This window comes from Bos taurus, chromosome 20 (genome assembly GCF_002263795.3).
Source record: "Bos taurus isolate L1 Dominette 01449 registration number 42190680 breed Hereford chromosome 20, ARS-UCD2.0, whole genome shotgun sequence".
NCBI classification, from domain to species: domain Eukaryota; kingdom Metazoa; phylum Chordata; class Mammalia; order Artiodactyla; family Bovidae; genus Bos; species Bos taurus.
Window position 1 is genome coordinate 56,569,469 of NC_037347.1, and position 25,340 is coordinate 56,594,808.

At 43.9% G+C, this 25,340-nt stretch overlaps 1 protein-coding gene across 1 annotated transcript in view; it reads left to right on the forward strand.

Moving 5' to 3' along the window:
* The window catches only part of RETREG1 (reticulophagy regulator 1), a 158,156-nt gene that overhangs the window by 42,710 nt on the left and 90,106 nt on the right, over positions 1 to 25,340 (forward strand). Inside the window, exon 3 of the mRNA XM_024981355.2 lies at positions 5,641 to 5,671. Within this exon, the coding sequence (XP_024837123.1) occupies positions 5,641 to 5,671 (31 nt within the window). The remainder of the gene's footprint in view (positions 1 to 5,640; positions 5,672 to 25,340) is intronic.

Genomic DNA, 25,340 nt, shown 5'->3' on the forward strand with positions numbered 1-25,340 from the left:
TCTCTGTCCCTGGAATTCTGAGGCAAGAACACTGGAGTGGGTTGCCATTTCCTTCTCCAATGCAGAAAAGTGAAAAGTGAAAGTGAACTCGCTCAGTCGTGTCCGACTCTTTTCGACCTCATGGATTTGTAGCCTACCAGGCTCCTCGGTCCATGGGCTTTTCCAGGCAAGAGTACTGGAGTGGGTTGCCATTTCCTTCTCCAGGAAAATGGACTAGTTGATGTAAAATTTTTCTCTGCCTCAGTGGAGAAAAGCAGTGAATTCAGGGCTTAAAAACAATTAAGTTATGGTTAAATACATTTTTTTAATGAATTGAAAAAATAAATTCATTTTAAACACCAAATTTTGAAAATTCAAGTGAAAATTTGAATTATTTAAAATATTTGTGTAAGATTTAACTATGCTATACGTCTGAGGCAAGCGTTTCCATACTTGAAATGGGGGACTTCTTTCTACCAAGGTTTGAGCAAGTGTTTGTAAGTAGGTAAAAATCCTTGCTTGGAATATTTGGGCTCCATGAAATTAAGTGGAATAGGATTGATTCGATCAAAAGTAGCTAAGAGTGGGTTACAGTGAGGTAGTTGATTCCAATGAATGTAACCCCAATGGGTAATTTTGGTTGGGGTCCTTATGGGTGGATGCACATAAGAACTGTCCAGGGTCCTGTTCCCTTTTGGCGACACTGAGGCTGCTGCTGGAACCTCCCTGATGACATTCTTGGGACCAGGGATGTAAGCAGTTAGGGATGTACCATCATCTGTTAAGGAGGCACCATCACAGTGCTCTATAGGCTAGTCCTGGTACTTAGTTGCTCAGTCGTGTCCGATTCTTTGTGACCCCATGGACTGTAGTCCAGCCAGGCTCCTCTGTCCCTGGGAATTCTCCAGGCAAGAATACTGGAGTGGGTTGCCATTTCCTTCTGCAGGACATCTTCCCAACCCAGGGATTGAACCCACGTCTCCCACATTGCTGGCAGATCCTTCACTGTCTGAGCTGCCAGGGAAGCCCCTACAGTGTTCTATCAGTTCAGTTCAGTTGCTTAGTCATATCTGACTCTTTGTGACCCCACAGACTGCAGCACACCAGGCTTCCCTGTCCATCACCAATTCCCAGAGCTTATTCAAACTCATGTCCATCGAGTCAGTGATGCCAGTGTATGGAACATTACAGTGCTCTATAGTGCACTTCAAATCCGGTTTATATTTTAAGTCTGTATGGTTCTTAAATTAACTCACGTGTAAACCATTTAGAAAGATTGTTTCACATGGCTGTGTTTCAAGGTTTGGAGGTGATTCCTTGGAGGTGATAGATACCTCCAAGGTTTGGAGGTCCCTGTTCTGGGAACATAAACAGATTTGGTTTTGTCCAGTTACCACTTTTCTCAAATCTATATAGGCTGGTTTATATTCTTGTACATGTTCTTCCTTCTTGCCCTGTCCTCCTCCTCCCCATGCCCCTCTTTTCTGTTTCAGAGAATACCTTCTAACCTTAACCGGGCACCCGATGCTTTCTGTTCACCCTAACATATGCGTGCGTGCTCAGTTGTGTTCAACTCTTTGTGACCCCTTGGACTGTAGCCCACCAGGCTCTCTGTGCATAGAATTTTCTAGGCAAGATTACGGGAGTGGGTTGCCATTTGCTCTTCCAGGGGATCTTCCCGACTCAGGGATCAAACCCACGTCTTCTGCATTGCAGGCGGATTCTTTACCGCTGAGCCATTGGGGAAGCCCCTTGGTTCGCCCTAGAAATACTAATTCTGCCTAGAGTTGGGGCTTCTTTGGTGGCTCAGATGGTAAAGAATCTGCCTGCAATGCAGAAGACCTGGGTTTGATCCTTGCCTTGGGAAGATCCCCTGGAGGAGAACATGGCAACCCACTCCAGTATTCTTGCCTGGAGAATCCCCATGGACAGAGGAGCCAGGCAGGCTATAGTCCATTTGGGTCATAAAGAGTCAGGCACGACTGAATGTGCACACATAACATTTTCCGCATAAAGTAACATTTTGCAGGATTCAGGGATTAAGGCCTGATAGTTTTGGGGACCGTTATCCATCCTCCTACATAATTGGAACCTCTATACTATGATGAGAAGTCCTCCTTATACCACAGAGTTGTGTAGAGGTCAGACAAGAGCATTAAAAAAGAAGTTCCTACATCAGTATGGGCCCCTCTGTTCAGCTTCCGGCCCATCACTTGAATATCACGGGTTTGGTCACCCATCAGTTTGTCCATATTGAGGGCCTTCCTCTAGCCAGGGCCTGTTGTGAGTGCCACTCTGACCAAGTCCAGCTCTCACACTTCTGCCTGTAGGGCCGGCATTTGGAATGGACCAATCTTTCTGTCCGAGTTTTCACTGGGGGACATTGCTCTCAATACAGAGTTTCTGCTGCATGAGAAAAGGAGAAACAAGATTCATCCCCATGCGTTCCCAGGACTCCCTCTCTGTGGCTGAAGAAGCCCTGGGGCCTGCTTCATTCTTTCTGATCCAGTCTTTTAGAACAAAGGCCCATTGAATCCCATGTGTGGTTGGCAGGAGCCTGGTCTTATAGGCCTTCAGCCTAAGGCCCTGTGGTGATGAATTGGTCTCCGGGAGGCACAGAATTGGTTTCAAGTTGGACCCAGATATGGGGATTGGCTTCATTTAGAGCCGCTGGGCTCTCATGAGACACCCTGGCCCCCCAGCAGGAGTGGTGAGGAAAGGACCCCCAACTCATCTGTCTCCTCGCCTCTCCCCCAACTTTCCTGCTTCCCATAGCATTTCTGGCTAAATATATTAACCAAAATCCTCTTGTTAAGAATTTAATTGTATCCCTCCTTTCCCTTCATTATATCTTTAACACCATCTCGACACTTAATATGAAATAGATGAGCAAAAGTGTGGCTGTACTGCCTTGGAACTTAATCATTGTAAAACCCATGGGGCCCCATGTCTCTGGTTTCTGAGTCACTAGTGTGGATGCCCCCTGGCTGTGATAGATTTCTGTCTTGCTTTTTGTGCCCAAGTGCCTGCTCCCAGAATTAACCCCCTAGACTGGTTCCTGGGCAGGCATCTGTGGTGTGGGAAACTCCTCCCGCAGCCTTCAACTTCTCCATCACCACCTTCTCTGTCTTTACAAAAGAACCAGTCATCTCCACACCCCACACCACCTGCCCCTCACTGTCTTGAGATGCTCTTTACCTACTTCCCTGGGCAGTGGAGGAGGGCTCACTCAGCAGAGCCCCACATGCTCCCTGTGGAGCATGACCAACCACCGTCCCTTTATGCCTTTCCTCCTGCCAAATCTACATGAACCATTTGATACAGAACATGGACCCACCTGGAATCATGGCCTATGAACTGTAGGCATTTGTGCTCACTCTGCACTGTCATTCCAGCTTGTGCCCTCATGGCTTGTGTGAAGGCCTGGATTTGGTCCCCTAGACTGTCTTCGCATCTTGGACCTCAGCCTTTGGAAGTGCTGTCTCCAACCCCTGCCAAGGCTGGAGGGTGCTTCCTTCTGTTCAGCCTCACTGCCACTGAACCATCTCTGTGCCCGCAGTTCAAGTGTGCTCCTGCTCAGCCTCTCACCACTGCCCCATCCTCAGCCCTGAGCAGCCACAGCCTGGTCTACGTTCAGTGATGGTGGTGCTGCTGTCTTCATCATTCTAATTTTCTCGCTCCCTTAGGCAGCAACCATTTTTCCATTTTTTTGTTATAATTAACGTACAATATAAGCTTCAGGTGTATAGCATAGTGACTTAATATTTTATACACTGAAAGTGAAAGTCACTCAGTCCAACTCTTTGCAACCCCATGGACTACACAGTTCATGGAATTCTCCAGGCCAGAATACTGGAATGGATAGCCTTTCCCTTCTGCAGGGGATCTTCCCAACCCAGGGATCATACCCAGGTCTCCCGCATTGCAGGCAGATTCTTTACCAGCTGAGCCACAAGGGATGCCCAAGAATGCTGGAGTGGGTAGCCTATCCCTTCTCCAGCAGATCTTCCCAACCCAGGAATTGAATCATTGAACCAGGGTCTCCTTCATTGCAGATGGATTCTTTACCAACTGAGCACTTAGGGAAGCCCTCTTTTATACATTATGAACTGATAACTTCAGTAAGACCAGTTACCATCCATCATGTCACCACACAAAGTTGTTACAATATTATTAATTATATTCTCTGTGTGTGCATTGCATTTCCGTGATTTATTTTATAGCTAGAAGTTTGTACCTTTTAATCCCCTTCACCTATTTTGTCTATCTCCCTGATCCCTCTCCCCTTTGGCAACCATTAACAGTTTGTTCTCTGTATCTATGAATCTATTTCTGTTCTGTTTCTTCATTTGTTTTGTTTTTTAGATTCCACATGTAAGTGAAATCATGTGGAATTTCTTTTTCTCTGACTCATTTCATTTAGCATAATACTCTCAAGTCCTTCCATATTGCTGCAAATGGCAAGATTTCATTCTTTTTTCATGACCAAGTAATACTCCACTATATATGTATATTGGGTTGGCCAAAAAGTTCATTTGAGTTTCTCCATAAGATGTTACACTACATCTTCTTTATTTGTTCATCTAGGTGAAACGGAACCCAGATCAATTATACAGTTCTAATAATCTGATAAAAGGATGCAAGCAATTTTGAGAAACTTCCTGGGGCTGAATTCTAAGAAGACTTCATCATATAGATCTTTGAGAGGGGCTTCCCAGGTGGCTCAGTGGTAAAGAACTCGCCTGCCAATGCAGGAGATGCTGGTTCGATCCCTGGTTGGGAAGATCCCCTGGAGGAGGAAATGTCAACCCAGTCCAGTATTCTTGCCTGGAAAATTCCATGGACAGAGGAGCCTGGTGGGCTACAGTCCATAGGGTCACTAAGAGTCAGACACAACTGAAGTGATTAAGCACACAAAAGCATGTAGTGAAGCACGAGAGGGACAACATCTTTATTTGATGGGAAAAAAGCAGAAACTGCCTCATGGCCATTTCTTTTCTTGAACTTCATTAAAGCTGGTATCTGGGAACGTACTATCAAGACATAGTCCAATGAAGAAAGTCATCAGAGAATTAAGAAAGCAAATGAGATCTAGGTGTATGTTTATATACATTTTAATGTTGATTTCAGTTGAGCCTAGATATACACTCAAAACACTTAAAGAATGAATAGATAAAAATCTCCTTTCTCAAATAACAGTTGTCCCTTTGTCAGTACCATTTCAGAGTTCACCTCATATACCACCTCTGTCATTGGTGCTTTCATGACCAGCCACATTTTTCTGTCCTCCCTGAACTCTCATGGCTTATGTTTCTTGTAGAGTTCCTACATCCCCTGCCTTGGTTTATGTTCACTTGAGTGCAGGTTAGGTCTGCCCCAGGGGACAGTACAGCCCTCCAGGCAGGACCATGTGTTCTCTGCTGTTCCATCTCTCCTGCTACCTATCCAACGGTTTTGCATATATTAGAATCTCAGTGGATATTTGTGGACAATTTTCCTGAATGAGTTATAGTACCAGAGGTAGACACTGTATGATTTGAGAGTTTCTAGAGTTTAAAGATCTAAGCATTCCATTTTAAGTAGCCCAGAATCTTTCTAAGTTGAGAAATACCTTAAGAGGAAAATACCTCCACTAACGTTCCACATTTACTTCTATTGCAGGTGCACAGTTGTGGAGAAGCCTCAGTGAAAGGTAGGGAACTTGCTTTCAGTGTTACCACTGATGAAGAGCAGCTGGGGGAGGTGACTGGGCCACCGAGATGTGCCTCTGAAACCATAGTTTAGCGACAAGAATGACAAAAGTAATCTACAAGAGTGGGAAAATAAAGAAAAATACAGCTGAACTGAGGATGAGGATAAAATTGGGACTAGCTCTTCGAAGTAGCTCGCAAATTGCTGTAATATTGGGCTACAAGATTGCTTGAGAGTCACAGTGTGTGAAGGAGTACGGAGAGGGAAGAGTTGGGGGATTGGTTTCATTGGGGATTTCCTCTCCAACCTCATTTTGGCGTGTGAGCATCACTGCTGAGGTGGGTGAAAAACAGGTGACCCGGAGGCCTGGAACTCTGCTGGAACGTTCCTGAAGGTTAACCAGGAGAGAGCTGTCGGTTCATAGAGCTGTGGGTTTGGGGAACAGCGAAGAGGAGTGGGAGGTTTGTAAGCCTGAGGGCTCAGCGAGTATCTACCGGCGTCTGGGCTCCTGGTGCAGCCGCAGGCAAAGTAGCTCCGTATTCATCCACTGTACTCTACCCGGAAGTAAAGGTGGTCCACCCGGAAGTAAAGGGCCCCACCCGGAAATAAAAGGCCCCACCCAGAAGTAAAGGTGCTCCACTCAGAAGCAAAGGTGCTCCACTCGGAAGCAAAGGTGCTCCACTCGAAAGTAAAGGTGCTCTGCTGTGTGGAGGAGAGAGCTGGGGCAGGTGATGCGGGAAAGTAATCAATATCACGAACTGCATGTATGAGAAGTGGGAAAGTGAAGAAGATGTAAGGGTTAACACCCCAGTAAAACAAATTTTTGTAGTTATTTATTTTTTAGTTCTGCCTTCAAAGTATTCTCGTATGATTGAAAGAGAGGGTTGAGTGCTCAACTTACATCCAAGTGGACAGTATGCAGTGAAGGCTCAAAAAGGAGACAGTTCAGTTCAGTTCAGTTGCTCAGTCGTGTCCGACTCTTTGCGACCCCATGAATTGCAGCATGCCAGGCCTCCCTGTCCATCACCATCTCCCGGAGTTCACTCAAACTCAAGTCCATTGAGTCGGTGATGCCATGTAGCCATCTCATCCTCTGTCCCCTTTTCCTCCTGCTCCCAATCCCTCCCAGCATCAGTCTTTTCCAATGAGTCAACTCTTCGCATGAGGTGGCCAAAGTACTGGAGTTTCAGCTTTAGCATCATTTCTTCCTGGTATATAACATACCCTTAAAAGCTGTGTGTTTATTTCAGGTGTAAAGTCCAATTTTATGACCAGTTGACATCTGTGTGCGTCTTCATTTTGGAGCTCAGATTTTCAAGGGGGGGGAGGGATGGGTGGGAATGTAAACTTGCCAAGAGACTCAGCAGAAGGAGACATTGGCTATAAGAAGGGAAATGTGATCTTCCAGGCACAGACTCACCCCAGCTTGGCCGTCTAGGGCCTGGTTTCTGTCCTGTCCTTGCTGACACACTGAGCCTCCTAGGATATGTCTGCAGATGCTTCCCCAAATGTCAGGTGGAGAAGTTGAGCATGCTCCCTGATTCTGACTGGGGGAAGATCTGACCAAGTCAGTGGGTGTAATTTCAAAGGAATTTTAAAAGCTTTTTGATGAAATATTCTTTCATATCTGCTCAGACTGGTTAAGGCATTGCCCATCTTTACTATAGCCCTTGCTGTCCACAGCCCTTCTGAAGTAGCTGCAAGTTGCCTGAGAGAATTTCCACCACAGCCCTTCTGAAGTAGCTGCAAGTTGCCTGGGAGAATTTCCACGGCACACTTTCTCAGCATGGAAATTAACTAGAGTATTTGATAAGGGTTTGGAGAAAAACCTTAGCTATTAGTGAGCCCGGCAGGACCAAGGATCTCACTTTGCCAGTGTCAGGTTCAGTTCAGTTCAGTTCAGTCACTCAGTCATGTCCAACTCTTTGCGACTCCATGAATCGCAGCATGCCAGGCCTCCCTGTCCATCACCATCTCCCGGAGTTCACTCAAACTCACGTCCATCGAGTCAGTGATGCCATTCAGCCATCTCATCCTCCGTCGTCCCCTCTTCCACCTGCCCCTAATCCCTCCCAGCATCAGAGTCTTTTCCAATGAGTCAACTCTTCGCATCAGGTGGCCAAAGTACTGGAGTTTCAGCTTCAGCATCATTCCTTCCAAAGAAATCCCAGGGCTGATCTCCTTCAGAATGGACTGGTTGGATCTCCTTGCAGTCCAAGGGACTCTCAAGAGTCTTCTCCAACACCATAGTTCAAAGGCATCAATTCTTCAGTGCTCAGCTTTCTTCACAGTCCAATTCTCACATCCATACATGACCACTGGAAATTAGCTCCTTACAATGTGGCTTTTTAAAGATTTGTAACATTCTACTCCTTTGGGGAAGTGCTTGTGTGCCCCCAGAGAAGCCATGCTATGGAAATAGTCCTTTCTAGGGAGGTCTCTTTGACTTCAAAGTCACCCAATTGGATATTCAAGTGCAGCTGATTTTCCACCTGGGTCCTAACCCTGTTCCTAGTGGTCTTGCCAAGTTACTGCTCTCTCGGCCTCAGTTTTCTCATCTGCAAAGAGAGAATCATCTCGAAAATTCATTCCAGCCCTAAAAAGTCTGCAATGTGATTCAAGGGGATTAGTGTTACTTTAAGCTTCCCAGGAGTAGGAAATGGCAACCTATTCTAGTATTCTTGCCTGGAAAATACCACAGACAGTGGAGCCTGGAGAGCCAGAGTCTGTGGGGCCACAGAGAGTCGGACATGACTGAGCGAGTACGTGTATGCATGCAGTGTTCCTTTCAGATTGTTACCCTTTTACCTTTCTGTTTGGCCAGTGCTTGTTTCAAAGTGATTTAATTCTCACTAGAAGGGATACTTCCCCCAGTTTTCTTACTGCATTTTCCACTGTATAATTGCATTCTGTTCTCTGTTCATCACACTGGAGATGTGAAATTAAAATATGGATTTCTTTCATTTCTTTGATGGTTTGGTTTATTGTTTACAGTGATTCTTAGTATCTGGTACTGGCTAGTACAGTGGGTTTTTTTCTAATTTATTTTTATTGAAGTATAGTTGTTTGGACTTCCCGGTGGTGCTGGTGGTAAAGAACCTGCCTGCCAGTGCAGGAAACCCAGGAGACACTGGTTCGATCCCTGGGCCAGGAAGATCCCCCAGAGAAGGGCATGGCAACCCACTCCAGTATTCCTGCCTGGAGAATCCCATGGACAGAGGAGCCTGGCAGGCCACAGTCCACAGGATCATAAAGAGTCAGACACAACTGAAGCGACTTCGCACACATGCCCAAGTAGTTGATTTACAACGTTATTAATTCCTGTTTTACAGCACAGTGATTCGGTTTTATACACACACGTTCTTTTTAAAGTATTCTTTTCCACTGTGGTTTATCATAGATTTTTTTTTTTTATTGGTGGATAATTGCTTTACAATGTTGTGTTAGTCTCTGCGGTATGACAACATGACTCAGCTGTAAGTATACATATATGCCCTCCCTCTTGAACCTCCCTCCCACCTATCCCCCATCTCATCCCTCTAGGTCATCACAGAGCACCATGCTGAGCTTTGAAACATTCAAAACCATCTTATTTTAAGAATAAAGTGCAGTGATGAGTAGGAGGATCTTTGCAGGCAGAAGGGGGTGGGGTTTTGCTCCTGTGAGGCAGGTGGGATGAGGATCTTTCCGCTTGTGAGGTCTGTGAAGTCTCTCTCTTCCTTGGCGGTAGTTAGACATCAGCATTTCTCCTTCCTCTCTCCCGTTACAGCCCGTACACCTGGATCCCCAGGTCTGTCGGGCTGGCTTTATCCTTCCTCACCCCAGCTTTGCACCAGTGGTTTGTGCTTGGTCCCAGAATGAACCCGGCCTCTTTTCTGAGGGCTGGGCCATGAAGTTCACTGTTCAAAGGTGGATGGAATGATGGACCATTCTGTATGACAGCCTCTAGGTCCACCCATGTCTCTTCAAATGGCTCAATTTCGTTCCTTTTTATGGCTTAGTAATATTCTGTTGTATATATGTACCACATCTTTTTTATCCATTCGTCTGATGATGGGCATCTAGGTTGCTTCCATGTCCTGGCTATTGTGAACAGTGCTGCAGTGAACACTGGGGTGCATGTGTTTTATTAACTTTGGTTTTCTCAGGGTATATGCCCAATAGTGGGATTGCTGGGTCAGTCATACAGAGTGAAGTAAATCAGAGAAAAACAAACATATATTAACGCATATATGTGGAATTGAGAAAAGCGGTATAGATGAACCTGTTTGCAAGGCAGAAATAGAGACACAGATGTAGAAAACAAATGTATGGACACTCAGCGGGGAAGGTGAGACACTAAGGGGTGAGACGAACTGGGAGATTGTGATTGACTTATATATACTCATATGTATAAAATAGATCACTAATGAGGACCTGCTGTATAGCACAAGGAACTATACTTAATGCACTGTGATGACCTAAGAGGGAAGGAAATCCAAAAAAAGAGGGGATATATGTATACATATTGCTGATTCATTTCACAGTACAACAGAAGATAACACAACATTGAAAAGCAGCTATACCCCAATTAAAAAATAAAACACAGTGGACCACTCTACCTTCATGATGCCACTGTAGAGTTTTTCCATTAACAAAGAGCTCCTTGAAAAGGGAACTCTTGTGCGCTGTGGCTAGGAATGTAGATTGGCACAGCCGCTACAGAAAACAGTTTAGAGGTTGCTCAAAAAATTAAAAATAAGCCATTCTGATGGTGGTTCAGTAATTCCACTCCCAGGTCTAGATCTGAAGGGAATGAAGTCACTGCCCTCAAGAGATGTTTATGCTCCGTGTTCACTGCAGCGTTATTCACAGTAGTCACGACAGAGAAACAACTCAGTGTCCACCGGTGGATGACCTGGTAGAGAAAACTGGCATATGTACACAGTGGAATATTATTCAGCCACTAAAAAGAAGGAAATTCTGTCATTCATGACAACGTGAATGAACCCGGAGGGCATATGCTAAGTGAAATACATCAGACAGAGAAAGACAAATACTATGTGATCTCACTTACATGTGGAATCTAAAAAAGTTACTCATAAAAAAAAAAAAGTAGAGTGGTGGTTGCCAGGGGGCTGGGGAGTGGAAGTGAGGAGCTGTTGGTCAAAGGGTACAAACTTCCGATTACGAGGTGAGTGAGTTCTGGGGATCAAACATGCAGCAGGTGACTGCAGATAACAGTACCATATTATTTACTTGAAGGTTGCTGACAGTAGATCTTAAATGCTTCCACCACCACCATGACAAAGTGATAATAATGTGAGATAAAGAATGTGTAAACTACCCACTGTGGTCATCATTTTGCAACAGGTACACCTGTCAGATCACCATTGTACACTTAAACTTGTGCAATGTTGCACATCAATCATATCTCAATAAAACTGGAAAGAAAAGTAATTTCTCCTTCCTGCAGTCCTAATGGCTTATTTCCATAGAGTCTGAGAAAATTTGCTTTGTCAGCTAAGCTTAAAGTACTTCATCCAAAATTTAGCACAAAGATAATGATATCTCTGTGCGTGCACATTCGTGTGTGCTTGTTCGTGTCCTACTCTTGGCAACCCCATGAACTGTAGCACACCAGACTCCTCTGTCCATGGGATTTCCCAGGCGAGAGCACTGGAGTGGGTTGCCATTTCCTCCTCCAGGTTATCTTCCCTACCCAGGGATCGAACCCATGTCTCCTGTGTCTCCTGCATTGGCAGGTGGATTCTTCACCACTGCACCATCTGGGAAGCCCTAATGTCTCTGTGCATGAAGGATATTCTCAAGTATAATGTGTTACCCTTAACTAGTAAATAACAGTAAAGCCAGCATCAAATGTCTGATGTTACCAACAATAAAAATTGGATCGTTTTAATCAGATGCCATTCACATACCAATTTCTGTACCTGGAAAGTTCATTTTGTGCAAATATGATTCTCAGTGGGTAAGTCCTAAGAAGAGCTTGTGCTTGACCTTATTCTTTAATAAACAGTAAGGCCCAGCTCTGCATTCTGAACAGGATTTGTATGGAGTGGTCTGTCAACTGAACCAAATTAGCATTTTCTGTGGCTCATTTCTAGTAAAATGAAAGCTGACCTGGGGTATCATAGCTCTTAATTCTCGTGTGACCATGGCCGTGACTGAATAAAACCTCTGTTAACATAGGAGAAATTGTCCCCATTACCTTTAAAAACATAAAATTGGTTTCAGTTTGGCCTGATTTTTCTAAGTAAGTATAAATCAGAAAGAAGTACTTTTACTTACGTATATACTGATCATTTAAAATTTCCCAGATTAAAGAGTTATTTTCATCATAAACAGTTTTATGGTTCAGTGTCAGTTTACAGAAAATGTTTTTTTTTTTTTTTCATTAATGTTACAGATTTTGGGAGTTATGGCTGAGAACCCTGGGGTTTTCTTACAGATATCCCTGGAACCCCGATACCTTGGCTGTTGTCTTTCACAGAAAGTGGGGAGTGGCTGTCCAGGGGTGTAACGAGGGCCAGGACTATTGTGCCTGACCTCGAGCTGATTCTTGGGGGGCACAGCAGAGAATTAACAGACACTGCCTTTCTAGAGCCAGCTGGGATTAGCGAGAGTTGTGAGCTTTTTACCTTCAGTCTTTACCTCCAAATCTCAGGACTCCTTTGAGCTTGCTCGCTCGCTCTTTCTCTTTCTCCCCCAGCCCTGCTCCTGCTCTCAGGAGAAGCAGTTCTGTGGCCTCACTTTGTGGAGTGAAATGCCCTTTTGTCTTGTCAGCTTCCAGATCATTGCCAGTCAAAGCATTCTAGCTGATTCTGGTGTTTTTTTTTTTTTCCGAGGAAAAGGAGCCAAGAACTATTGGTCGTAAACCCCAGTCCTGAGCTTGCCCCAGCTCATAGACCCAGAACCAAATGGAGCATTGATGTGAGAGCTGTCTAATTAATTAAACCCTGGAGCACAAACTCAAGCCTTGGTTGAAAGTGAAGAGTCATCTAGCATTTGCTAAATTGTCTCCTTTGAGGAATAGCATTCAGTGTGAAAACTGAGTTTTCTTATTTATGAATCATCATTACTTGTCAAAATTCCACAGCCAGGATGAATTACCAAGTAAAAAGAATTAACTAGTCACATGGTAGCTTAAAAAGTTTCCTCTTTGCTATTAGTGTGTGTGTGTGTGTGTGTGTGTGTGTGTTTGTGTTAGTCGCTCAGTTGTGTCCAGCTCTTTGTGACCCCATGGACTGCAGCCCTCCAGGCTGGCACAGCAGGAATGCTGGACTCATGCACTGAAACTACTAGATTTCACAGTTTTTAGTTTTTTCAAAAGTGTCTAAAATCCCCTCGTAACTTGTATTTTGTTACCTTTTTTCATAAGGCATCCTGTTTTGAAGCCGTATTTTTTAACTTCAGCCAGGACTATAGTTAGGGAGCCATATCTCCATGAGTTTTAAAAGAAAGTCTAGATATGAAGGATACATTTACCTGGAATGAATGAAAAATTCTTTTCCTCAGAAGAAAAATGCTCACTTCAATTCGGAATGTGCTGGATTTTAGCTCAAGCGTATCTGAGCTTGTGGCGTCTCAGGCTGCAGATGTCTGGCCAGCCTGCAGGCAGAGCGCCGCCTTGAAAGTCTCTACCCCGCCAACACAAAAAATGCGAATAGGCCTTTTATTCCTTTTTTCGAAAATCATAACTGAGCACAACTCTGTAGTCATTTATTGTAGCATGGAGGGCCGAAGTCCTTTTATTCCCCTCTCTTGGGGAAGAAGAGACCCATTCAGTGACTGAAAGACGGCAAGCTCCCAGCCAGCGCTGCCGCCGCGAGAACATTTCTCAGAATTCATCCAGATTCCAGTCTGTTGTGTTCATTTCTCAAAGTCGTGCTTTGACAGTCAGACCAGCTGAAGACAAGTACAGAGCAAAGGACAAGCCAAGTTTTTTCTTTTTTGTTTTTTGGACCGTGCCACTCATGGCATGTGGGAATCTTAGTTCCCTGACCATGAATCAAACCCACTCCCACTGCATTGGAAGCATGGAGTCTTAACCACTAGACCACCAGGGAAGTCCCCTTTTTTGAAAAAAAAAAAAAAAAGAAAAGTTAAAAAAAATTTACATTTTATTTTCTAATTAAAAACTTTAAAATTTTATTAAAAATTGTTTTTTTTTTTCCTGCAAGCTGTTTTTAAAGCTGTTTGAGGACAAGAGGGCTAATTCTGCTTGCTTCCTGTCTCTTCACCATCAGTGGGGTCTCTACATAGAGTGTTGACTTCCTGAAAATGCTTCATGCTAGACATTTAAGGGCTTTCCTCCGCTCGTCAGGAGCCCATCAAGCTAAAAACCCTTCTTGAAACTGACGTGCATCTGCACAATTGCAAATTGATCTATTTCTTAGGCATTAAAAATAAAATGAAACAGGAAGTACAAACTGTTATGTATAAATGAGCTACAAGGATATATTGTAGGACGCAGGGAATAGAACCAATATTTTCTAATAACAGTAAAAGTAATATAACTTAAAAATTATGAATCACTGTGCTGTATACCTGTAACTTATACAACTTTGCACATTGACTACACCTGAATAAAATGAAGAAAATGAAATAGGAAGTACATTTCAAGGCCCACATGTTTCATTGACAAGGGAGATAAATTGCTAGACCTGTTTCCGGCTGTATAGTCCTGTCATGAGTAATATATTCTCCTTATATTCAAGCAGATTTGTCAAGTCAGAATGTGGGTGGAAAACCCCAGGCCAGGCTCTTGGTGAGTCTGGAAGCGGCAGCCCCTTACTTAATACTCAGGGCTCCCAAGTGAAAAACATTCAATATTATATTTTATAATAATTTATAGTTTTTGGTTTTTATAATTTGGGGCATTCCTTAAATTTGATAATCTGATTTAATGAATCCAATTAGTTTTTTCCCCCCATTATTTTAGAGCTACTCCATTTCTGCATTCAAACTGTGTGTCCATCACTGTGTTCTGTGGCCACACCACAGGTGTCTACAGCCACTTGATAAGAAATGAAAGTTCTAGCTTTGGTCATTTTAATTCATGTTTTCAGATCCTCTTAGCCTCCTTGCTTATTAGGTTTGATTTGGTACTGGACCCTGTGTATTGGGTTTCCCTGGTGGCTCAGACAGTAAAGAATATGCCTGCAATGCAGGAGACACGGGTTGGATCCCTGGGTCAGGAAGATCCCCTGCAGAAGTGAATGGCTACCCATTCCAGTATTCTTGCCTGGAGAATTCCATGGACAGAGGATCCTGGCAGGTTACAGTCCATGGGTTCGCAAAGAGTCGGACATGACTGAGTGACTAACACTTTCACTACATTTTTTTCCTGAAGTATTAAGCATTTGAGAATACAGTTCACTTATAAATATATAAAATAAGGAGAAGGCAATGGCACCCCACTCCAGTACTCTTGCCTGGAAAACCCCATGGACGGAGAAGCCTGATGGGCTGCAGTCCATGGGGTCGCACAGAGTCGGACATGACTGAGCGACTTCACTTTCACTTTTCACTTTCATGCATTGGAGAAGGAAACGGCAACCCACTCCAGTGTTCTTGCCTGGAGAATCCCAGGGACCGGGGAGCCTGGTAGGCTGCCGTCTATGGGGTCGCACAGAGTTGGACACGACTGAAGTGACTTAGCAGCAGCAGCAGCAGCAGCAGGCTAGACTAATTGTTACTTAATAGCAGTCTTGCTTCAATAAATTTAAATTACCCGAGAAGGAAGAATGATCAGTAGTTAATAATATTTATCTTAACTTGCCCTGACCTTTGTTGTGATTATTTGACCATAAATTAAAATTTCACAGGTAGTTGAAGGTTTCTGTCCTCTGCTTATCTTTGCCTCTTTCTCTGTCCTTCTCTTTGTCTCTCTCTATTGTACCAAAACAATATTTATAGTCATATTTTCTAGTAGCATTTAAAACAATTTTCCCTGATTTTAAAAAGTAATACTTGCTAACTTAGAAAACAGAAAATATAGGAAACTTATGATAAAAAAGATAAAAGACACTTGTTCCTTGGAAGAAAAGCTATGACCAACCTAGACAGCATATTAAAAAGGAGAGACATTACTTTGCCAACAAAGGTCCATCTAGTCAAAGCTATGATTTTTCTAGTAGTCATATATGGATGTGAGAGTTGGACTATTAAGAAAGCTGAGTGCCAAAGAATTGATGCTTTTGAACTGTGGTGCTGGAGAAGACTCTTGAGAGTCCCTTGGACTGCAAGGAGATCCAACCAGTCCATCCTAAAGGAAATCAGCCCTGAATATTCATTCTAAGGACTGATGCCGAAGCTGAAACTCCAATACTTTGGCCACCTGATGTGAAGAACTGACTCATTTGAAAAGACCCTGATGCTGGGAAAGATTGAAGGCAGGAGGAGAAGGGAACGACAAAGGATGAGATGGTTGGATGGCATCACCAACTTGAAGGACATAAATTTGAGCAAGCTCTGGGAGTTGGTGATAGACAGGGAGGCCTGCCGTGCTTCAGTCCATGGGGTCGCAAAGAGTCTGACCCGACTGAGCAACTGAACTGAACTGATGATAAAAAAAGAAAACAAACTTTATAAACTGTCACCTAGAAATTAAACTCATTTTCAGTTTTATGCTTTTCCAGTCTTTTTATAAATGTATTTGTTGTTTTTGTTGTTTTTAGCTGTTCAGTTGCTCAGTCGTGTCCAACTCTTTTGCAACCCCATGGACTATAGCCCACCAGGCTCCTCTGTCCATGGGATTTCCCAGGCAAGAATACTGGGGTGGGTTGCCATTTCCTTCTGCAGGGGATCTTCCCGGCCCAGGGATCAAACCTCCATCTCTGAATTGGTAGGTGCATTCTTTGCCACGGAGCCATGTGGGACGCCCATTTGCTCATTCATCCTTTCAACAACTATTTATTGAGGGTCTTTGTTGCCAGTACTTCTAGGCATTTGTGGAATTAAACAAAAACAATGACAAACAACTTTCTCCTCCTGGAGGTCACATTCTACTGAGTGAAGCCAGAAAATAAATAAATTGCTACAATATATAATGTTAAGTGGTGAGCCATATTTAAGGGAAACTGAAGCAGGAGAGGAGATTAGGGAGTGTGAAGGTGGGAAGTGAGGGTTGATTGTATTAAAGTCCTCAGGAAGATTATTTTTGAGCGACCACTTGGAGGAGGTGAGCTTGTGAGTCATGTCTGGTTGAAGAGCTTCTAGGCAAAGGAATCAGCAAGTGCAAAGACCCTGGGCCAGGAGTTGTTTATGAGGGTGATTTTTGTTTTACATCATTACTTTTATTTTTTAAATGCAAATATGGTAACTAGAATAAATGGAATATTATGTATCTGATTAAGATCATATTTCATCGTGTTTCATTAAGCTAATTTCATACTCTGTAAAGAGTATGAAAATGGAATATGGGATGTGAAAACGTATCATTTACTGCTAATTGTAAAAAAAATTTTGAGATTTAAAGTAATGCAGGGTGATATCATACCTGGTACATTACAGCTATATGCTGGTACATGTCTGGAAGCTCTGGGTGAGGAGAAAACAGGTAGTCTTTAGTTTCTTGATTTATTCATCCTTATCACATTTTTCCCCCTATAATGAGCATGCACAGCCTTTAACCTGAAGAGAGATGACAGATACTCAGAGGGGAGAGCGTCCCACCAGGCAGGTGAGGCCTGTGACTGTGGGCCTGGGAGGTGACACGTCGCTTCAGGTATTCAGTTCACGTGAGGGCTCCGGCCCGTGAGCTGGTGTCCAGAAACAGGGCTCTGGTTACCGGGATGGCACAGCCCAGGCCTTCAGCCCAGGGCTGAAGTCCAGAGATGCAGTGGGGCTCAGAGGAGAGGCTGGAGCCTCAGGGATACATTAGAGGCATTATAGGGGCCCCTGACCAGCCCAAGTGTCACTTGATACGAAGCCTCTGAGGATTGCGGCAAAGAAAATGACTAATGTGTGATTAAGTGATAAGTTAAAATGATGAATTTCCAAGGTGAGATGGTATTGAAGGGTGGGATGAAAGTGCTCCCTGCTTCCTGAGGCTCGGTGGCAGGCACAGGTGAAAGGCCCTGGTGTGTAGCTTCCTGACTCAGACGCCCCTGGAAAACTTATGGAAGTAAAATTTGGAAACTCTTTGTATCATCTGATAGGATTTATATCTTATTTATATCTCAATCCTTATGCTCCAAACTGCAGTCTTGGGACAATTCAAACAAGAATGAACCTAAGAAGCCATTGTGTTCTCTTCTGAATACCCCATCTCTGGGTTATGTAGGCCAGTCAGTCTGTCTGTCTGTCTGTCTCTCTGTCATCTCTGTCTGTACAATCTAGTTAGGGTGCATAGTCCATACGTTTGCGTATTGCTTAATTGTCTTTTAATGATTGTATTTGATATGTTGAAGAATGTAGCTTTTCCACTAGTCATGTACGAATGTGAGTGTTAGTTGCTCAGTTGTATCTGACTCTTTGTGACCCCATGAACTGTAGCCTGCCAGTCTCCTCTGTCCATGGAATTTTCAGGCAAGAGTACTGAAGTGGGTTGCCATTTCCTACTCCAGGGAATCTTCCCGACCCTGGGATTGAACCCACATCTTCTGTCTCCTGGTTGGCAGGCAGATTCTTTACCACTGTGCCACCTTTGAAGTCTATTAAAAAATGGTACCGTAATTATGTAATCTTCTAGAACTAGTGTCTTAACACTAAACCTTTTTCAAAAAGATGAATCCACGCCGCTGTGTGCGGCTGTGGGTCCTTCCTTTTTGTTGCTATATAATATTCCACTCTGTAGCTATACCACAGTTGATTTATATGCTGTCTTTCACTGGACTTTGGGACATTTTTTACCAGACTGTCCACTGCTTCTGTCACTTTCTGAGTTTACCGTATGACAGTACCAAAACTCAGAAAATGGGGAAAGGCAAATACTTAGCACATAAAGTGAATGGTTTTCTAGGCCAGAATACTGTAATTTGAAAGCTTGTGTAAAGTTTGCGTCATTTCTTTGGCTCAGACAGCTGTTTTAATGGAATGATGATTGCCTTGCACTCTTGGATTCTTGGCAGTGCTGTAGTGCCGGCCACCACTAGAGGGCGTAGGAGAGCTGGGCCATCAGCGTGTTGAAGAAGCTTAGAATGAGGTGACTGCTGTTTGAAACCTAGCCCTATGGCACCAGTGTTTTTAGTACATGCACGTTTCAGCAGGGCGAAAACATCGGTATCGCTCCAGTTACAGTATGAAAATCCAGTTAAAGGCCACATCTGTATCTGTACACGTCTATGCCAGGTTAAACTTTAGTGTTAGTTAGTTCAGTCATTAAGTCACACCATAATGACTCTTTGTGACCCCATGGACTGCAGCACATCAGGCTTCCCTGTCCTTCACTATCTCCCTGAGTTTGCTCAAACTTATGTCCATTGAGTCAGTGATGCCATCCAACCATCTCATCCTCTGAAATGAATAAGGATGAAGAGTAGCATCAAAAAAGAATAAGACAGATTGGGTGCGGAGGAAATTCACATACAGATGACCCAGAACAATGACAGATGACTCTTCTCAGATGAGAAACAAGCTGATGTTCAAAGCCTCTAAGGACTCAGTAGTATTTTGAGTGTATCACCCTGTTCCTATGTATTTCTATCCAGTGTTTTAAGAAATCTTCTGAATGTTCTTTATTATGTGATTTCCAAGAACTTCCATAGAGCTCTGTTGTTGCTGTTTAGTTGCTAATTTGGGTACAACTCTTTGTGATCCCATGGACTGTAGCCCACCAGGCTCCTCTGTCCATGAAATTCTCCAGGCAAGAATACTGGAATTGGTTGCCATTCGCTTCTCCAGGGGATCATCCTGACCCAGGGATTGAACCAGCATCTCCTGAATTGGCAAGCAGATTCTTTACCACTGAGCCTCCAGGGAAATGTTCCCCCCCGCCGCCCCACCAGAGCTGTAAATAACCTTGGATCAAGAATCCCAGAAAATGGCTTAATTTGCAGTTTCATGAAGAGAGGGCTTCTTCTGAGTTGAATAACAACAAGTTGATCAGAACAACTTCTGGTCAGTTGTTCAGCAACTGATCTGTGAAATACTGAGGACAGAGGTCCCTGCTTGTTGGACATACGTGCGAAAGAGGGACGGGGCTGCTGAGGTGTGTCCTGGACCGAGTCACGCCCCAGCACCCACCTAAAGATGCCCATCTGCAATGCCCAGAACCTGTGATTTTATTCCTAACATGGCAAAGGGACTTGGCAGGTGTGATGACATTGAGGGTCTTTACGATGGGAGATGATTCTGGATTATCCACATGGGCCAGTATAATCGCAAGGATCTTAGGAGAGGGAGGCAGACAGGCAGAGAAGAGAAAAGATGCTTCTGGGCTTGGAGATGGAGCCTGGGGCCCCGGGCCAAGGGCAGGCGGCCTCTAGAAGCTGGAAGAGCTCAGGAAGCAGATCCTCCCCCAGAGCCTCTAGGAGGAAGGTAGACCAGCAGACCCATGTTAGACTCTGGTCCCCAGATCTGTACAATGATAAATCTGTGTGGCTTTAAGCTACTAATTTGATAACATGTATAGCGGCGATGGGAAACTCTACAGTGTTCCTTATGATGGGAAAGAACTGGCTTTGTTTGAAAAGGTTCAGGATAGGTTTACCGACTCACATCTCCATTCCCTGAAGGAGATGCTGTCTGACCCCAGCATGCGGGAGAAGCACCTCCTGAAACCAGGGGGCCTTGAGTGATGCCAGGCGAGGTGACGCAGCCCCAAGAAAGGACAGGGAACCCAGGATGGCTGGGGAGAATGTTCCCACTGGCAAGTAGGTATTGGAGAGCTTGGAAAGGAAACAGGAGGTCAAGATGGCCTGAAAGAGTCTTGAAGACGCCATACTTGGAGGGACTGTTGTGGTGCAGGCTGCCTCGTCCCTGGGGTAGAACTTGCAGGGAGAGTCACTCGCGGGGCAGGATGATGTCTGGGGGAGAGGTGGACCTGGGCAGGTGATTGGCATTGCTTTTCATCCATAAATCTCTTCTGGAGCACTGAAGATAGTGTGAGATAACTCAGCAAATGCCGGAATGCCTACTGGGGAAGCTGAATTCTAGGCAGGCTGCATGCCTCCGGCAATGAGAGCATTGCTTCTGGAAGAGGCACCCAAGAATGTGCCCTTCACTTGTCATTTTAGTCATGTGTCCTTTTTAATTTTTTGAAAGTGGAGGGGACTCTGCAGTTAGGAAGTGGGAGGGGACAGTGTTATGACTTAGAGGTACTTCATAAAACAAGGAAGAGGGCCGTGGAGTCGTCCCCTTGTTGGGGTAGATTGCATTACTCATGTGCCGTTTTAGGTTTTTTTTGAAGGCTATTCTTACTTGTGCCTGTTTTTAATACCTGAACAACTGGGAGAGAACTTATAATCCTGCAGTCATTTGGCTTGTATTCTTAGAGAGTATTTTTAAACTCTTAACTTTCAAAGCCCTCTAATGTCATTTAAAGCACAAGAAGTGCTTTCAGTATCCATTTCTGCCCAAGTGCAAGTTTTTGATTTTAAATAGGATTTTTGCTTCTGCTGAAAACACCTTTCAGTGATGTTTGGGGTTTTTTTGCGGGGGGGGGGAAGGTGGGCTCAGGTGTTGTTGTTATCTTTATGAAAATGAGTGATATTTTCAGTCATGACTCAGGAGTCATCGGCTCTGGAAAGAGAACTAACTGAACTCTGAAGCTTATCAAGCTGAACATCCCCAAGTCAGAAATGGATGTTTATTTTTAATAAATTGCACTCTTAAATACATTTATTTTTCATGGGGCTGAGTTGGAATGAAATCATCCTCCTTTATAGGGCTTTTAACAGATGCACCAGGCTTGGAATATGTAATAGAAACTCAGTAATTGAGAAGATCTTTAAATGAAAAAGAAATTTGTATTTTAAATTTGAGAGCTGGATCTGAAATTGATTTCTGATTACAGCAGGACTGTCCCAAATCTAGGTCCTCAGTAAACTGGACTTGGAAAAACTGCCTTTCTCCCCACTTCTGCCCGTAGGTGAGCTGTTCCATGAATACACAGATGACTGGGTTGCATCATTTCTGCTTCCCTCATGGAAGGGGGTGCTCAGTGGTAAAAAATCCACCAGCAATGCGGGAGACTCGGGTTTGATCCCTGGATCGGGAGGATCCCTTGGAGGAGGGCATAGCTACCCACTCCAGTATTCTTGCTTAGGGTATCCCATGGACAGAGGAGCTTGGCGGGCTACAGCCCATAGAATCGAAAAGAATCAGACCTGACTGAATTAACTGAGCCCACACACACGCAGGGAAGGAGAGAAGTGACCCTGGTTTGAGGAATTTGTGCTCTTTGTGCAGGGCACACAGAAAGCTTGAGACTGACTTATGAGTTTGTCTCTGTCCCTTGTTTGAGGCACAGAAGTCCTTCGATGGTGAAAGAATGCAAGGCTTACAATAAATGCATTTTATCCAGCTCATTAAAATGTGGGGCTAATAATTTAATCAATAACAGATAGCTATTTGTAAAATCCTAGATAAAGCTTTTCCTTTTAATACTGCCAGTTGATTTCTAGAATTAAAAGAAAAAAGCAACTTTCCTCTGCTAAGCATGTGATTTTGAGAGAGAAGGAGGCCAATGAGAATTGAGTGAGGCTGGATGTTGCCTGAGCTCATTACTTAGACTTTGCGTGACCTCCTGGCCTCAGATTCTCTTCCTGCCAATCTCCTCCATTTTACCCTTGTGAATTTAATAATGAGAGTAAGAAAGGGGAATGAAATGGTTGATAAAATTCATAAAGAAGGCAGAATTACAGAGTAAGATGACTCTACAGGTAATCCAAGCCTCCGAGAAAGCTTTGAATGAAACAAAGTTATAAAGATAATCTATCTGGCACTCAGATTCCTACAGAAGCGATTATTTCATAGTCAGTTTTGGTTAAATGGATTCCCCTGTGGCTCAGCTGGTAAAGAACCTGTCTGCCAGTGCAGGAGATGCAAAAGATCTGGGTTCAATTCCTTGGTCGGGAAGATCCCCTGGAGAAGGAAATGGTAATCACTCCAGTATTCTTGCCTGGAAAATTTCATGGGTAGAGGAGCCTGGTGGGCTACAGTCTATGGGGTTGCAAAGAGTTGACTAAGCACACACACGTGGCTACCCTTGGTTAAATTGTTCTAGCATCTCAGGACCCCCTGAGATACAAAGGAGAAACACTCCCTTTCATATTCTTTACAGACACTCTTTCCTGCCTATTACAATTGAGCTCTGGGACTCTCGAATTACAAGGGTTATTTTAAGGGACGTGGTATATATTTCAGTGTGGACCGCAGGGGACTAAGCCATTTTCAGTCACATACTGCCTTCAATCATTTATATTTTGCCACCTTTCTTTATAAAAACTACATATTTATTTATTTACTTGCTTATTTGTCTGCACCAAGTCTTCACTGTGGCACTTGGGATCTTTGAACCTGGGCCCCTGCATAGGCAGCGTGGAGTCCTAGCCACTGAACCACAAGGGAAGTCCTCATATTTGGACTCCTTGGGAAGATAACTTTATAGCCACTAGATTGGGTCTAATTCTGTGGTAGGCACGGAGGGGAGGAGTGCATCATGTGGCGGGGACACGTGGCATCAAGACAATATCATGGGCCGAGCCCACTATCAACCCTAGTCATCCTCCTCTCCTCCAACCTTGGAGTCTCATAATTTCAGGATATGAAATTGTTGGGACTTTTGACATGATGATGCCATATTTGTATCTGTTCTTCCAGACACAGCTAAAGGGTTTTGTAAAACCTACTGTTAACAGAACTGAAGGTATTATATACCTTTGTGTTTATGGAAAGGTTGTGTTATACACAATGAAAAGAGAACTTGGAAGAACCGGAGATATTCTTTGGCCAAACCATCCAACTATTTCTGTAGCCAGAATTCATGCTGCTGAAGCAAGAGTTACTGTTTGGGGGCCATAAACTGTCTCCATTGTTGGTAACATGCTCATGGTTATTTTTCAACACAAGAAAGCAGAAAGCCAGCTATGTGCTCGGCTCTGCAAGAGGGTGGTAGGAAGCGAACGTGGGATGCATTAAAATCGTTCCTTTTGTTCCGAGGAAACCCAGGTCTCCTGTGATCTGCTGAGGAGATGGTTAACCCTCTGTGCTTTCCCTCCCTTAAAATATCTTTCATCTTGGGCCTGACTCTGAAATTCTGCACTTGAACTTCTTGTGATCTTTGCAATGGGATGAAACGCTTCACAAATGTCGATCTTTTGGGTCGTGAATGGAGAAGGGGAGGTGACGGTGTCCATGGTCACCTTCCGTCGCTACAGAGCTGCTATTTTGGATTCCTGCTTAAACTCTGGGGCCACTTGCCCTGTTGGTGTCTTGAGCTTGAATCAGCGGCTCCATTCTTCCAACATTAAGTAGATGCCTGCTGTGTATAAGGCACTCCACTGGACGTCTGGCATGGCCCCTCATGTGCTGTCAAGAGTTGATTGTATTTCCCTTGATGTTAGCACAAGGGGTAAAGTTCTCAGACATCAGAGAGGTGGTGCAAATAATAAGAGAGTTGTGCATTGTCAGAATTGGGTTGAAGCTGTCAGTTCACTTTGAAATAATTCTAAAGAGAGTCTGTTGCTGCTTGCTCTACCTAAAGGGAGAGAGCCAGTGGGACCCGAATGAAAATAGCTGTATTACATCATCAGGAAAAGTTTTCATTGGTACTTTATGTCTTGAGGGGAGGAAGTCTGCAGTTATATTTAGATTGACTCGGTTTTGCTTTTTGAAATGGTAATTTCAAGAGAAAGTAAGAAACAAGAAAGGGAGGGATACTTGAAGAAGTCCACTAGGTTTATCTTGTACACATTGATTAATGTGGCATTAATTTTTGTGTGTATTGAATCCGCAACCTATCGTATTCCTGTTTTCCAATCACCTATTGTATCTCATTTAAACTATAATAGCATCTTTGAAGTAACGTGTTGCTTCTAACAGTGCACCTCTTTTGAAATGTCAAATGTTTCTTTATCAGGAATATGAAATTTCAAGATTTCTTCTGTGGAAAACAGAGGTACCAAAAGAAATTTTTTTAGTGCTTTTTTTGTTTTGTTTTGTTTTTCTCTTGGCATTTCATTTATCTGAATCTCAAAGCCTTGCTTTTTATGACCTGTGAAGACCAGACTTGTTTAGATGCTGAGGGATAAAGGTCTTTAGCTTACCACATGTATGATGCATTTCATCAGAAGCCAGTGGTGCCTCCAGCCCAGCACTCCTCCTGGGCCCCATGGAGAAACAGTGTCCCCACATGACCCAGGGGAGTGAGGTGGACCATGAGAACCACACTCGGGAGACGCTAAGTCACATGGCTTCCCAAGGAAGCGTCTGTGATAACAACAGACAGAAACCTCTCCATCCAGCATTCAAGAAGGAGAGGTTATTATTTGGACTCAGTATCACATGAAAGGCTGAGACCCTGAAACGTAAGGAAACAGGAGCTGGAAAATGACTGGAACAGAAGCTACTAGAAGGCACCCCAGGAGTCAGAGGGGACTGGTGGGACGCTCACAGAGGGGAGGCCTGGGATGAACATAATGGTAAGTTGTGAAGAACCATCATCTGTTAGTGCCAAACATATGCCAGGCTGTGCTGAATACGGGCTCAGTTAGTAAAGAATCTGC